The 15,781-nt window shown below is 42.5% G+C and overlaps 1 protein-coding gene across 1 annotated transcript in view; it reads left to right on the top strand.

The window, feature by feature from the left end:
• The window catches only part of LOC124778265 (delta and Notch-like epidermal growth factor-related receptor), a 561,289-nt gene that overhangs the window by 512,960 nt on the left and 32,548 nt on the right, over positions 1-15,781 (top strand). The window contains exon 10 of the mRNA XM_047253631.1: positions 8,957-9,059. Coding sequence (XP_047109587.1) covers positions 8,957-9,059 — 103 coding nt within the window. The remainder of the gene's footprint in view (positions 1-8,956; positions 9,060-15,781) is intronic.

Genomic DNA, 15,781 nt, shown 5'->3' on the forward strand with positions numbered 1-15,781 from the left:
TACCATGACGGTAGGCGATGGTGGTGAACGGAACAGAAGTTGTGACTCCACGACCGTTATTCCCTCCACGAGAAATGTTCTGAAAGATTACCAAGAGCTTCAATTTTCTTTTTGTTATAACTGCTTAGCGCCCGCATTTCACTTCCGTACAGAGCTACCCTCCAGACAAATGTCTCCAGACTAGTCTTCCTAATACAGGTTTTACAGTGCACGGCATGGTGGATGATGATGGCAGCAAGCTTTGACCCTTGAAAAATATACCTCATATCGATTAAATGTATATACGGGGTGGATCATCTCAAACTTGTACCACAAATATTACGGAAAGTCAAAGTGCTATTTATGTGCGGTTTTCACAGAATAAGTTGGAGGGTTTATACAAGGGCGATGTACTCGAGGACAATTTTATGGAAATGGAAGAGGATGTGGATGAAGACGAAATGGGAGCTAAGATACGGCGTGAAGAGTTTGACAGAGCACTGAAAGACCTGAGTCGAAACAAGGCCCCGGGAGTAGACAACACTCCATTGGAACTACTGACGGCCTTGGGAGAGCCAGTCCTGACAAAATTGTACCATCTGGTGAGCAAGATGTATGAGACAGGCGAAATACCCTCAGACTTCAAGAAGAATATAATAATTCCAATCCAAAAGAAAGCAGGTGTTGACAGATGTGAAAATTACCGAACTATCAGTTTAATAAGTCACAGCTGCAAAATACTAACGCGAATTCTTTACAGACGAATGGAAAAACTGGTAGAAGCGGACCTCGGGGAAGATCAGTTTGGATTCCGTAGAAACGTTGGAACACGCGAGGCAATACTAACCTTACGACTTATCTTAGAAGAAAGATTAAGAAAAGGCAAACCTACGTTTCTAGCATTTGTAGAGTTAGAGAAAGCTTTTGACAATGTTAACTGGAATACTCTCTTTCAAATTCTGAAGGTGGCAGGGGTAAAACACAGGGAGCGAAAGGCTATTTACAATTTGTACAGACACCAGATGGCAGTTATAAGAGTCGAGGGGCATGAAAGGGAAGTAGTGGTTGGGAAAGGAGTGAGACAGGGTTGTAGCCTCTCCCCGATGTTATTCAATCTGTATATTGAGCAAGCAGTAAAGGAATCAAAAGAAAAATTCGGAGTACGTATTAAAATCCATGGAGAATAAATAACAAATTTGAGGTTCGCTGATGATATTGTAATACCGTCAGAGACAGCAAAAGGCTTGGAAGAGCGGTTGAACGGAATTGACAGTGTCTTGAAAGGAGGATATAAGATGAACATCAACAAAAGCAAAACGAGGATAATGGAATGTATTCGAATTAAGTCGGGTGATGCTGAGGGAATTAGATTAGGAAATGAGACACTTAAAGTAGTAAAGGAGTTTTGCTATTTAGGGAGTAAAATAACTGATGATGGTCGAAGTAGAGAGGATGTAAAATGTAGACTGGCAATGGCAAGGAAATCGTTTCTGAAGAAGAGGAAGTTGTTAACATCGAGTACAGATTTAAGTGTCAGGAAGTCGTTTCTGAAAGTATTTGTATGGAGTGTAGCCATGTATGGAAGTGAAACATGGACGATAACTAGTTTGGACAAGAAGAGAATAGAAGCTTTTGAAATGTGGTGCTACAGAAGAATGCTGAAGATAAGGTGGGTGGATCACGTAACTAATGAGGAGGTATTGAATAGGATTGGGGAGAAGAGAAGTTTGTGGCACAACTTGACTAGAAGCAGGGATCGGTTGGTAGGACATGTTTAGAGGCATCAAGGGATCACAAATTTAGCATTGGAGGGCAGCGTGGAGGGTAAAAATCGTAGAGGGAGACCAAGAGATGAATACACTAAGCAGATTCAGAAGGATGTAGGTTGCAGTAGGTACTGGGAGATGAAGAAGCTTGCACAGGATAGAGTAGCATGGAGAGCTGCATCAAACCAGTCTCAGGACTGAAGACCACAACAACAAGTTGGTAATCGGGGGCTCGTATTGCTAGCCAACAAACAGATTGTAATAATGCTTAGAAACTGTATTTCTTCTGAAAACATACAATTCTTTAAATGGAACAATGCCTACGACATTAACAAAGTAAAAGTTGAGTAAAATAGAATGCCAGTGGTATTTCTTGCGGGGTTCTAGTGCGAGGCGCGTAGGAGATATCCCATTTTGAAACTTTTCCTCACCGACACTTGTTTGTGGCATTCAATCTGAGTACTTGCTAGGTACGATGTTGTTATGTTTGCTTATAGCGTAGTTGGGCGTTCCTTGAGTGCACTGCGACTTGCTGGTCAGTTATTGTGTGACAGTCTCTGCAGCGTATCGTGAGTGGGCGATGGGATTTACCAATGCAGAAGAAGTCGACACGCTTGTGCTGTATGGAGAATGTAGGAAGAATGCAGTTCGTTCTTGTACGGTGTATGCGGCAACACACCACAGTAGACGTCAGCCATCTAGGCAATTACTTATCAACCTCTTCACCTAGTTACGTGAAAGTGGTAGCATAACACCTACACAATGTTACAGAAGGAAACAAGTGACGACAGATGAGAGGGAAATTAAAGTTATTGCTGTTGTTGCAGTTCATGACTCGGGCAGATGTCCTACGCATTTTCCAAAGACATAGGTTCCACCTCTATCATCTGTCTCTTTATCAAGAGCTGCATAGAAACGGTTTTGAGAATCGTGTAAACTTCTGCACATGGGCATTAAGACAGTATACTACAGATGTACCATGTTTCTTGTCTAGTGATGAAGCCACATTTACCAGTCATGGCCAGGTAAACTGCCGAAAAATGCACTATTAGTCTGTTAGTGGTGTGGGCTAATGAACCAATAGGTCGTAGGACCTGTTTCATCGACAGAACACTGTACTCGCACAAGTATCGAAGCCTCCTAACAGACCATCTTCCATGGATTCTTGAAGATTTTATTCTGCAGGCATGGAGGAACCTGTGTTACCAAAATGATGGCTATCCAGCCCATAGTACACGAAGTATTACAGCATGACTTCACGAATTTTGCGAAAACAGACATAATGACTGATAGAATAGCCGCAATCAGTAATTTTACAATGTTACTTATAATCTGTCTTGATTGCAAAATGTTTATTCATATGATCGGTTTCGGTTCTTCTAGAACCATCTTCAGATCTCATATTTCGTTTACAGGAGTAACCCGTCCAAATACAGCAATTTTCACATGATGGGTCACATGCTGCGATATCTCGTAAATGAATCGCACTATAATCCTGCAGCGAACACCACTTGAGGCGTGGCGTCTTATATCGCTCCTGTTTAGAGCCTGTGTATCGGGAGAATGACTCATGCGTGTGCAGTGACAGATGGTCTGAAGCGGGTTCAGTCGAGTACGTAATTCTAATTTTCATCTGCTAGAGGACAGTGGCTGACAGGAATAAGCAGAGAGAACTATAATGTAGTTAAGAATTTTTACCACAAGAATCCAGTAGTGCGCAGAGACATTCAGGAAACAGGCCAAAAGAAAGTTTTTGTGAATTGTTCTGTTCATTTCTAGAAGGCTTTCTTGTTTATTTACGTTTGTACAATTTTATATATGCTTTTAGTAGTGTGAATGATGCGTGAAAGTGGTATAAAGTAAATATGTAGATCATTATTCTACTGATGAACGCCGTAAGCACTAGCGTGGGATAGTTTTCAGGTAGTCTGAATGCAGACGATGGGGAATTTTGTATTATAATGTGTTAAGTAAGTTTATCTTAAAGGGAAAGCTAATTCGAGTGAAAATGAAAATAGTTAATAATGTAAAGTATAAACAAAATATGAGAATGTTAAATATTTATTTCGGGTTAAAAATTCAGTTCGAGAGTGTGTGTTATTTGTTGATTGGTTAGTCGTGAACTAACGCGGGAGAATGATGCTTTTCTATTGGGCTTAAAGAAAATTGACCATTAAGAACAGAATATTCTTCGCGAGTCTTTTCTCTTGGAGATAGAGAATGCTTACAGTAGTCTAAGGGAGTCGGAGTCCAGTCTTTCAATGGTACAGTCGTACGTAGTATGAGCTCCAAAGGAAGTTATAATTTGCCGGTTTTAGTTGTACTACATGTTTCAAAAGTGTTTTGAAGTGAAGGTATATTTATTCCGGTGTATTTTTTAGAAAGTACGGACTTTTTAAGTAATTTTGTGTATGAGAAAGGACAGTAGTTCTGCATGGCATATTGGGCAGATCGGTGACTAAAAACATGAGTGCATTAGACAGCGATAAACTTAATAGTAGGGGGAATATATCCATTTAAGAACAATCCATGCTTAGCAACTGTTTAGACTTCGGGAAATACGTTACCATAAACTTGCTAACAGGTTTTGTGCATGACAGTGTTAAGATTATCACGGGCTTGGCAGTGAAAGTGTGCGTCTCAAGGTTCAGAATACACCGAAGATTTGCCAGTATTTCCACCTTTCATTCAAAACTTCTTCCCGATTTTTGGAATAGTTAGCGTTTATGCAACCTGGTGCGAGTTGCAGTACGGCAGGTTTCTGCTCGGCTTTCCTACCGGCGATCTGCTACAACGAGTTCACTTGTAGGTGCAGATAACGGACGAACGTAACCTCGCAGCCGCAAAATGACATTATAATTTACCCAACTTTTAATGTGTTAATGCCAACTGGCATTTAGACATTTCAAAAATGTATATTTGCACAAGAAATACAATAAGTATTATTACAATCTGTTTCTTAGCTAACAACACGAGCCCCTTACTGCCAACCCATTCGGAAAAAGCCGCACGTTAGTAACACTCGCCACTCCCACGAAATTTGGCTGCAAATTTTAGGTTATTCGCCTTGTGCACTATGTGTGTCTGAGGACGGCGCTGGTGACTGAAAGTGATCAAGGCACAAAAAAAAAAAAAAAAGAAAAAAGATTCTGAAAATCATTTTCGCAGTCAGAGTTAAAATCATTCCTAATCTTGCTCCATTCTTGAACCTATCTTTTATTGCCACCATTGTATCTTCCGGAATTAAATTACAATGATTTTTCTGAAAGTCTGATGGTGTGACTCCAGACTCATATATTCTGCAAACCAACTCTAATGATCTTTTGGCTCCCACTTCCCCTAGTGATTTAATTCCAGACTAATGGTGTGTAAATATTTCTCCTAATTTGGTCACAAGTCCGCCACACCGCATCTTAGTGACGCCGTGTCAGAAGACAACCCAGCGGTCCGTTTGGGCCGTACTAGGAAGCTGGCATGTACACGAACACGAGCTTATTAATGCTCCACAGCAGACGCTCTTGTAGAGATGATGCAGAAAGCAGACACGAGCAGTCAAAATCCTAAAGCTGCACAGCCGTCGCAGACTAAAGAGAAATCGCACTGGGGTTAGCCCATAACACTGGTTCCAGTATCACACTCCCAATTAAATAAACAAAGGACATTTCCGTAGTGATGATCCAACAAGGTAAAGACGGCATTCACGATAAACCCTGCATTGTGCGGTGGCTGTGTAGCCGGCACCCACTGCCAGTGGAGGGCCTTAGATACACTGTGGGCGCGTCACTTTGGGGGTGCCTGGAATCCAGCACTGATGGCGATCTGGGTAATGTTGGTAGTACAAAACTAACATCAGCAGAGACTTCCCCAAAATCACTACTTTGCCAGTGTTCAACCTGGCGCTGACATAACGGTCACAGGTCCTAGCAGTCGGCTTTCCTGTTTGTCAAATTTGTGAATCCCGATGTACTGGCGTCCTGAGCTACGGCGAAATTCGCTTGCTAAGTTGTCGCCCTAGTGACCATAGCAGGGCCTCTTCTTTACAGTCCGATCGCCCAGTTGCAGCAGATGAAAGTATGCTCCCACGTGCCGCGTAGTGGGAGGCAGGTATGATACTGTGGGGAAGAAAGTGAGCATCTATCCCACTCGCCATCAGTTTCTGGACAAATAACCGCTCTGCCGTCCGCGCCGAAAGCGTAGTGCTGACATCACAGCCAGTTGCACACGCTTTCCAGAGCAGCTACAAAGGCTTTCATAGTAAATATAATGGTTGCCCATGAACACTGTGTCCCAAGAATATTACGACCTTAACTGACGGTAGCCAGTAAGTTTGGAGCGGCCATTCGACATGACAGCGACACGAAGAGCTTTAACATACATTTGGTCAAATTTTCTTGAGTTCATCTCCGTATACATAAAGTGCGATCGACAGTATATCTTAATAAACGAAGAACAGAAAACTAAATCATCTGCGGGAGATCTACCCTCAGATAAAGTGCGATGTCATCTGACTGAATCTACACAGCAACTTCTGTCACTTTTGTTAAAGCCAAGTGGTACGTGATTGTCCACGAAAAAATAGCAACTAGCGAAAAATTATACAACATCTATCGCAGCACTACTTTGACACGTGAAACATGTGGTCTCAACGCTATAATAATTAAGAAGTTAACTTGCGAAACTGCATCTGACTTCTGGTATTATATCAACAGGAGACATGCTGTCATACACCACACAACACAGAACTTTTAGACGGGATGGAAACGAAAAGATCGCAGACGCTGCGTTACCCACGTCCCAAAAACAACCCAGCAATTTGAATGATCTGGTTTATCACTACTCTCGTAATTTACCATAGATCAGCCGTTTTCAAAGATTTTCACTGACATATGAAAGTAAAACAGCAAACAATAACACAATATCAAAAAATAATATAGTCTTCCATAAGAACTATGTGGGATTACTTGGCACTACGATGATTGCACCACCATAACTAAGAAGAAGAAAGGGAGAAAGGAAGCTGCAGCTTTGTTCAGTTATTGTTGAAATGTTCCAAAGCGCCGAACGTTCGTTTATATGATGCGTGAAACGGAAGATAATAGCATAAGGCACACTTAATGTCTTATACTTCTCAGTGTACAATAAGTTGTGAAGTTATTAACACATTTTTGATTTATGTAAAAGAAAAAAGGTCTAACACCACTGGGGAAAAAGAACATGAGCTGTTTTGCTTAGGAGTGACTTAATTTACTACACAGGATTTCGGCTACTTTCTTTTCATTGCATCTTCTAGTATTACGTCATTCAACATTTTTTTTAAATTCAGAATTGTCCAGTCTTAAGTATTCCCACTTTATGTCACTTGTTGCCTTTTAGCGTCACCGTTGGTGAATTCTGCAAGTAGAATTGCAATACACAACAACGCGGCGCCTTTGGCGCAATTGTTTTATGTATCTCCACTGCATGATGTGATTTTAGTGTATCTTTGCTTCTGATGAAGGTATATTTAGATATACCGAAACCGTGGTCAAGGATTTCAATAAATCTCTATCCTGCAACTGTTTGGCTGTTAGCATTTACCGTGAAGAGCCCACAGAATCATTACTTTTTGGAGTTCGTGCATAATATTTTGGGGAATAATTCTTCAATGTATACAGGGTGAGTCACTTAACATTACCGCTGGATATATTTCGTAAACCACATCAAATACTGACGAATCGATTCCACGGAGCGAACGTGAGGAGAGAGGCTAGTGTAATTGGTTAATACAAACCATAAAAAAATGCACGGAAGTGTGTTTTTTAACACAGACCTACGTTTTTTTAAATGGAACCCCGTTAGTTTTGTTAGCACATCTGAACATGTAAACAAATACGTAATCAGTGCCGTTTGTTGAATTGTAAAATGTTAATTATATCCGGAGATATTGTAACCTAAAGTTGACGCTTGAGTACCACTCCTCCGCTGTTCGATCTTGTCTATCGGAGAGCATCGAATTACGTAGGGATCCAAAGGGAACGGTGATGGACCTTAGGTACAGAAGAGACTGGTACAGCACATTACTTCCACATGCTAACACCTTTTTATTGGTCTTTTTCACTGACGCACATGTACATTACCATGAGGGATGAGGTACACGTACACACGTGGTTTCCGTTTTAAATTACGGAGTGGAATAGAGTGTGTCCCGACATGTCAGGCCAATAGATGTTCAATGTGGTGGCCATCATTTGCTGCACACAATTGCAATCTCTGGCGTAATGAATGTCGTACACGCCGCAGTACATCTGGTGTAATGTCGCCGCAGGATGCCACAATACGATGTTTCATATCCTCTGGGGTTGTAGGCACATCACGGTACACATTTTCCTTTAACGAACCCCACAGAAAGAAGTTCAGAGGTGTAAGATCAGGAGAACGGGCTGGCCAATATATGCGTCCTCCACGTCCATTGAAACGCCCGTCGAACGTCCTGTCAAGGGTCAGCCTAGTGTTAATTGCGGAATGTGCAGGTGCACCATCATGCTGATACCACATACGTCGACGCGTTTCCAGTGGGACACACTCTATTCCACTTCGTAATTGAAAACGGAAACCACGTGTGTACATTTACCTCACCCCTCATGGTAATGTACATGTGCGTCAGTGAAAAAGACCAATAAAAAGGTGTTAGCATGTGGACGTAATGTGCTGTTCCAGTCTCTTCTGTACCTAAGGTCCATCACCGTTCCCTTTGGATCCCTACGTAATTCGGTGCTCTCCGATACACACGATCGAACAGCGGCGGAGTGGTACTCAAGCGTCAACTTTAGGTTAAAATATCTCCGGATGTAATTAACATTTTACAATGCAACAAACGGCACTGATTGCGTATTTGTTTATATGTTCAGATGTGCTAACAAAACTAACGGGGTTCCATTTTAAAAAAACGTAGGTTTGTGTTAAAAACATACTTCCGTGCATTTTTTTTATGGTTTGTATTAACCAATTACACTAGCCCCTCTCCTCACGTTCGATCTGTGGAATCGATTCGTCAGTATTTGATGTGGTTTACGAAATATATCCAGCGGTAACGTTAGGTGACTCACCCTGTATACATTCGCATTCAGCAACAACAAGTTCCAGTTTATTCGACTGTCACCCTGTCGTTCCTCCTTGAGTCTTGGGGAGCAATGTAGTTCTTTAGAGCACAGCTGTGTGTGTTTGTGTTCCAGGCGTGCAGCGTGAACCCGTGCCGCCACGGCGGCACCTGCTGGAGCAGCGTCGACTCCTTCTACTGCGCCTGCCGGCCGGGCTACACGGGGAAGACCTGCCAAGGTGAGTCCCGCGGAACCTGCCAGCGCCTGCCTGCTCTCGCACCTGCCACCGTCGGCGAGCACATCGCCGTTCTCGCGTTTCCTCAGCTATTCTCTGTTGCCATAACTCAAACAGCGACACTTCTTTCTCATATACAGGATGTTTCCGTAAAAGCGTGCAAAAATGTAGCAGGACTCAGAAAATGCTGCACTGAACATTTTGGGGTAGGAAATATGGGGTCGGAGAAGCCAACTTCAGGAGATATGGAAGTAAACTTGTCTGCCACTTTGCCTAGCATTATTGTTTTCCAGCTTACAACAAACGTGCGTACAAGTTTACACGTACTGCGCTGTACATTCTCTATTTCCTGCAAGGAAAGGAGGAGGCTAAAAATGGTTCAAATAGCTCTGAGCACTACGCGACTTGACTTCTGAGGTCATCAGTCACCTAGAACTTAGAACTAATTAAACCTAACTAACCTAAGGACATCACACACGTCCATACCCGAGGCAGGATTCGAACCTGCGACCGTAGCAGTCGCTCGGCTCCAGACTGTAGCGCCTAGAACCGCACGGCCACTCCGGCCGGCAAAAGGAGGAGGACGAGCCGGATTACTAGGGAGTCGTGATGCAGGTTTTGTTTACTTTACTTGTCCATAACGTCGCTCTGTTTATTGTATTTACACTGTCCCATGGCAGAAAGTGCTATAAATCAAAGATATACCCATTCATTACTCAGTGCTATTTAGAGACGTACAGTACAGTACGATGGAGCGGTAGCGGTACAGTATTTCGTGGTCGCTGGATTGGAGGAGGAGGTCCTGCTCCATGGCCTGCGATGTCGCCTCGATTATTTCCTATGCGGTTACCGACAGTCACTTTTCTGTGATGCCACAGTGGGTACGGAGATGGAATTAGTTGCCAGACTCGTAGTTGTGATTCCAAACATACAGGGTGTTTCAAAAATGACCGGTATACTTGAAACGGCAATAAAAACTAAGCGAGCAGCGATAGAAATACACCGTTTGTTGCAATATGCTTGGGACAACAGTACATTTTCAGGCAGACAAACTTTCGAAATTACAGTAGTTACAATTTTCAACAACAGATGGCGCTGCAAGTGATGTGAAAGATATAGAAGACAACGCAGTCTGTGGGTGCGCCATTCTGTACGTCGTCTTTCTGCTGTAAGCGTGTGCTGTTCACAACGTGCAAGTGTGCTGTAGACAACATGGTTTATTCCTTAGAACAGAGGATTTTTCTGGTGTTGGAATTTCACCGCCTAGAACACAGTGTTGTTGCAACAAGACGAAGTTTTCAACGGAGGTTTAATGTAAGCAAAGGACCGAAAAGCGATACAATAAAGGATCTGTTTGAAAAATTTCAACGGTCTGGGAACGTGACGGATGAACGTGCTGGAAAGGTAGGGCGACCGCGTACGGCAACCACAGAGGGCAACGCGCAGCTAGTGCAGCAGGTGATCCAACAGCGGCCTCGGGTTTCCGTTCGCCGTGTTGCAGCTGCGGTCCAAATGACGCCAACGTCCACGTATCGTCTCATGCGCCAGAGTTTACACCTCTATCCATACAAAATTCAAACGTGGCAACCCCTCAGCGTCGCTGCCATTGCTGCACGAGAGACATTCGCTAACGATACAGTGCACAGGATTGATGACGGCGATATGCATGTGGGCAGCATTTGGTTTACTAACGAAGCTTATTTTTACCTGGACGGCTTCGTCAATAAACAGAACTGGCGCATATGGGGAACCGAAAAGCCCCATGTTGCAGTCCCATCGTCCCATCGCTCCTTTGGTTACATTAAACCTCCGTTGAAAACTTCGTCTTGTTGCAACAACACTGTGTTCTAGGCGGTGAAATTCCGACACCAGAAAAATCATCTGTTCTAAGGAATAAATCATCTTGTCTACAGCACACTTGCACGTTGTGAACAGCACACGCTTACAGCAGAAAGACGACGTACAGAATGGCGCACCCACAGACTGCGTTGTCTTCTATATCTTTCACATCACTTGCAGCGCCATCTGTCGTTGAAAATTGTAACTACTGTAATTTCGAAAGTTTGTCTGCCTGAAAATGTACTGTTGTCCCAAGCATATATCAACAAACGATGTATTTCTATCGCTGCTCGTTTACTTTTTATTGCCGTTTCAAATATACCGCTCATTTTTGAAACACCCTGTACCAGGGATATTTGTCATGGTGCGTCAGAATGTTGTTCGCCCGTGCCATCCTTGCATTGAGATTGGTGGTCGGTAGCTGCAGCTCATTTTGTAAGGCACAGTACAAATGGTACGCTCATTGTGTCAATGATGGTATTTGCATTTAACTAATGTGAATAAAAAATTACACAGTAATGTGATTTTATTCCTATTATCTCCTTAAGCTGGCTTCTACGGTCGCAGATTCCTTGCCTCGAATTGTTCAGTGGAGCAGCCGCTATGTCCTGTTCAGCTTTTGCACGCTGTTACGGAAACATCATGTATACACAGTGTTTAAAAATTAGTTACACAAAACTAATCTATAATATTCTAAAGAGTAAATAACTTGCAGAAATGTTTGACACAGCATTGAATGCAGCAAATATTCAATTTTTATTCCCTCCTAACACTGTTAGTTGCCTATGCTCCCGCTAGGTGGCATGTGCGAATGAGTTAGTTCAAGAATCATCATGGAGTCGTATAACGGCGTACAGCGTGCGCGGTCTTGGTTACTGTTTCGTGGATCCAAATCAGCTACTACAATTCAGAAACAATTCAGGACTAACTATCGGAAGTCAACATCTCAGAGATTAACTGGCTTTGTGTGACTTAGGACGCCAGATCATAGGTGGCCAGCAGTCTCTGATGCAACATTTGAACCAGTTCGGCAGTCGTACATTCGTGAATATCGGAAACTATCAGTGTTAAGCGGTAATGAAACTTGAAGATATGCTGCATTCTGTGCCGTATCAAACATTTCTGCATGTTATTTAACCCTTTCAAAATTAAAGCTTACTTTTATGTTACTAATTTAAAAACACGCTGTATATTACCAAAGGACTCAAAAGGTCTGCCAGTTACCCACACCAAGTTGCAGATCGCCTCTCTGATGGCTTCCAGCGGTAACAAAAATAGCATTTTGAATATTTCATGTAACTATAAATTGTTTTGAAAAATACTGAAATGTTGTCACAATCCACTCATTAAGTTATAGATTTAGCACAGTCAATCAGGTATTAAAGTTGGAAAGTGTTTTGAGGCACTGGAACTGACGGCGCGCATATATTCCCCTTAGTATTAGGTTGGCGCACAATTTCATAGAGTTTTTTCATAATTTAAATAAACGCAACAGATACACATAACAGAGACTTTAGTGATCAGTAATATATTCTCCTTCACTATTTACAACAATGTGACAACGATGGGGTAACTTTTAGATTCCGTGAGTGTGGAAATCACGTAGTTCTGAAGCGAACAACTCGTCGAGCCTTACTCGGAGCGCATTTTCATCCGGAAAGGAAGTTCCTTGAAGGTTGTTCGATAGAGAGCGGAGAAGGTGAAAATCTGAGAGCGCAGGATCAGGCGCATAAGGTGAGTGCGGAATGACTTCTCGAGCCAACTACTGCATAGCTTTGTGTCAGTCTGGCAGAATGAGTGCTGGCCTTATCATGGAGTAGCATCACTTCACGTAGTCTTTCTGGTCGTTGTTCCTGGACTGAGTCTGCAAGACGTCACAGTTGTTGACAATAAATCCCGGCAGTGATGATTAGATCTCGGGGAAGCAATTCGCAGTACACCACAACGCCACTATTCCACCATACGCAAACGTTCTGTTTTTCTGACGCGCAGAGGTCTTTTTACGGGGAACTGCTGCTTTGTTTGGGCTCAGTCATTCCTCTCTTTCCTTTATTTCAGCATAAAGACACAATTTCTAGTCGCTAGTGTTGATATGGGATAGGAATGTTCGGTGTTACTCCCGAATCAATTGATGATAAGCAAGCAATGTGCAAATATGGCCACCAGGAGATTTTTGGTTTAGTTCAAATGGGCGTGAATTCCTAAGGGATCAAACTGCTTAGTTAATCGGTCCCTAGACTTACACACCAGTTAAACTAACTGAAACTAACTTATGATAAGAACAACACACACAGCCATGGCCGGAGGAGGACTCGAACCTCCGGCGGGAGGGGCCTCGCAGTCCGTGACGTGACGCATCAAGCCGCGCGGCCAGTCCACACGGTGCTTGCGGTACCCACACACCCGATTTTAGAAACCTCCCCAAACGCCTACAGATGTGCCACGATGGTGGTGTGGTCACAGGTCATTACATTCGGCAGTTCTCGAGCACATTGACATGGACCATTGTGGATTAAAGCGTTCTGCAGATGTAGAGGTAATTTCGGGAGTACCGCAGGGAAGCGTGATAGGACCTTTATTGTTTACAATATACATAAATGACTTAGTTGACAACATCGGTAGCTCCGTGAGGCTATTTGCAGATGACACGGTTGTCTACAAGAAAGTAGCAACATCAGAAGACTCGTACGTTCTCCAGGAGGACCTGCAGAGGATTAATGCATGGTGCGACAGCTGGCAGCTTTCCCTAAACGTAGATAAATGTAATATAATGCGCATACATAGGGGCAGAAATCCATTCCAGTACGATTATGCCATAGGTGGTAAATCATTGGAAGCGGTAACGACCGTAAAATACTTAGGAGTTACTATCCGGAGCGATCTGAAGTGGAATGATCACATAAAACAAATAGTGGGAAAAGCAGGCGCCAGGTTGAGATTCATAGGAAGAATTCTAAGAAAATGTGACTCATCGACGAAAGAAGTAGCTTACAAAACGCTTGTTCGTCCGATTCTTGAGTATTGCTCATCAGTATGGGACTCTTACCAGGTTGGATTAATAGAAGAGATAGACATGATCCAGCGAAAAGCAGCGCGATTCGTCATGGGGACATTTAGTCAGCGTGAGAGCGTTACGGAGATGCTGAACAAGCTCCAGTGGCGGACACTTCAAGAAAGGCGTTACGCAATACGGAGAGGTTTATTATCGAAATTACGAGAGAGCACATTCCGGGAAGAGATGGGCAACATATTACTACCGCCCACATATATCTCGCGTAATGATCACAACGAAAAGATCCGAGAAATTAGAGCAAATACGGAGACTTACAAGCAGTCGTTCTTCCCACGCACAATTCGTGAATGGAACAGGGAAGGGGGGATCAGATAGTGGTACAATAAGTACCCTCCGCCACACACCGTAAGGTGGCTCGCGGAGTATAGATGTAGATGTAGATAGATGTAAGAGAGCTTCTTCAAACCACGGTGGTCTTCCTGAACGTGGAGAGTCACTAATGTTGAAACGATCCTCCTTGAAACGATTAAAACATGTTATTACCGTGCTCTGTCCAATGGCATTATTCCCATACCCGAAGAAAATGTTTATGGCTGTCTCCACTGCACAAAGCTTCTGTTGACCTCAAACAGAAGAATACGTCGGTAATGTTCCAATTATTTTGCTTGGCACTCCATTTTCTAGCATCCACAGCTCCACTTATTCTATACATATGGCAAAATGGCAATGTATAAACTCAAATAGCAACGGTTAACTACGTATAAAAAATGACAATCGATAAATAGACCCATAGCAACCAGAATACCAACATGCAAAACAAAAACGCTACGAACTTGTGTATCAATCTAATATAAACGTATTCATATAATATCATACAGTATTTGACAATCTCGAGCAGTTACACGTAATATAAACACTTTTCTCGCTGATAACGTCACATGATAATGAAAAGAAGAAGTTTATCACTTACTACATCTTCACTGTTCATGCAACAGGACCCTAACATCAATCACGATGTTTTATTAGTTCGTTACTTCTAACACAGGAATCTGATTCAAATCGCTACGTTCGCAGGTTCGAATCCTGCCTCGGGCATGGCTGTTTGTGATGTCCTTAGGTTAGTTAGGTTTAACTAGTTCTAAGTTCTAGGGGACTGATGACCTCAGCAGTTGAGTCCCATAGTGCTCAGAGCCATTTGAGCCATCTGATTCAAATGCGAAACAATCTTGGGCATATTTCGTACGGTAGACCATACTAACTTTAGCACACATCTCTCAAAATTGCTTGTTCAAATCAAACCAAAGCTAAAACGTGCATAAGTTGTCATATCTTCTTTAAAATTCATTAGTTATGTGACCGTAGCATTGTCATCATAGTAGGAAATCAAAGAAGGGTTTGTAACCTAAGAAATTCAAATTTAAAAAGAAATAACCCCGAAATACTTGTTATATCTCCCATTCGATTGCCATAAATCTAATACATTTTGATGAAACGAACGCAATTTCTATAGCTAGTTTCAAAGGGTGAAATTCGTATACATGTTTTAGTTTCAGAGATAATCGTGCCTAAGGTTTAAGATTTCTTATTTTTGAGAAACTGTATTTAAAACTTTTGATACGATCTGTTCAACATACATTCAAATCTAAAAGTCTCCACGTCTATAATGTCATCGTTGCGGATTTCTGTATACTCCACCTTTCGTTAGGAGGTCCTATTTTGAACTCTTGCCTCTTTTACCCTTCGCAGAGTACTTTTCTCAGCATCCCGCACCGTCAGCTGGTCAGTTAACAAAAGCGTAGTCTTCATTGTCGCTCCATATAACTGAAATATTCAGTTTGCTGTCTAGCATATCTCTGAAACTCAACACCGAATC

This window comes from Schistocerca piceifrons, chromosome 1 (genome assembly GCF_021461385.2).
Source record: "Schistocerca piceifrons isolate TAMUIC-IGC-003096 chromosome 1, iqSchPice1.1, whole genome shotgun sequence".
Taxonomy (NCBI): Eukaryota; Metazoa; Arthropoda; class Insecta; order Orthoptera; family Acrididae; genus Schistocerca; species Schistocerca piceifrons.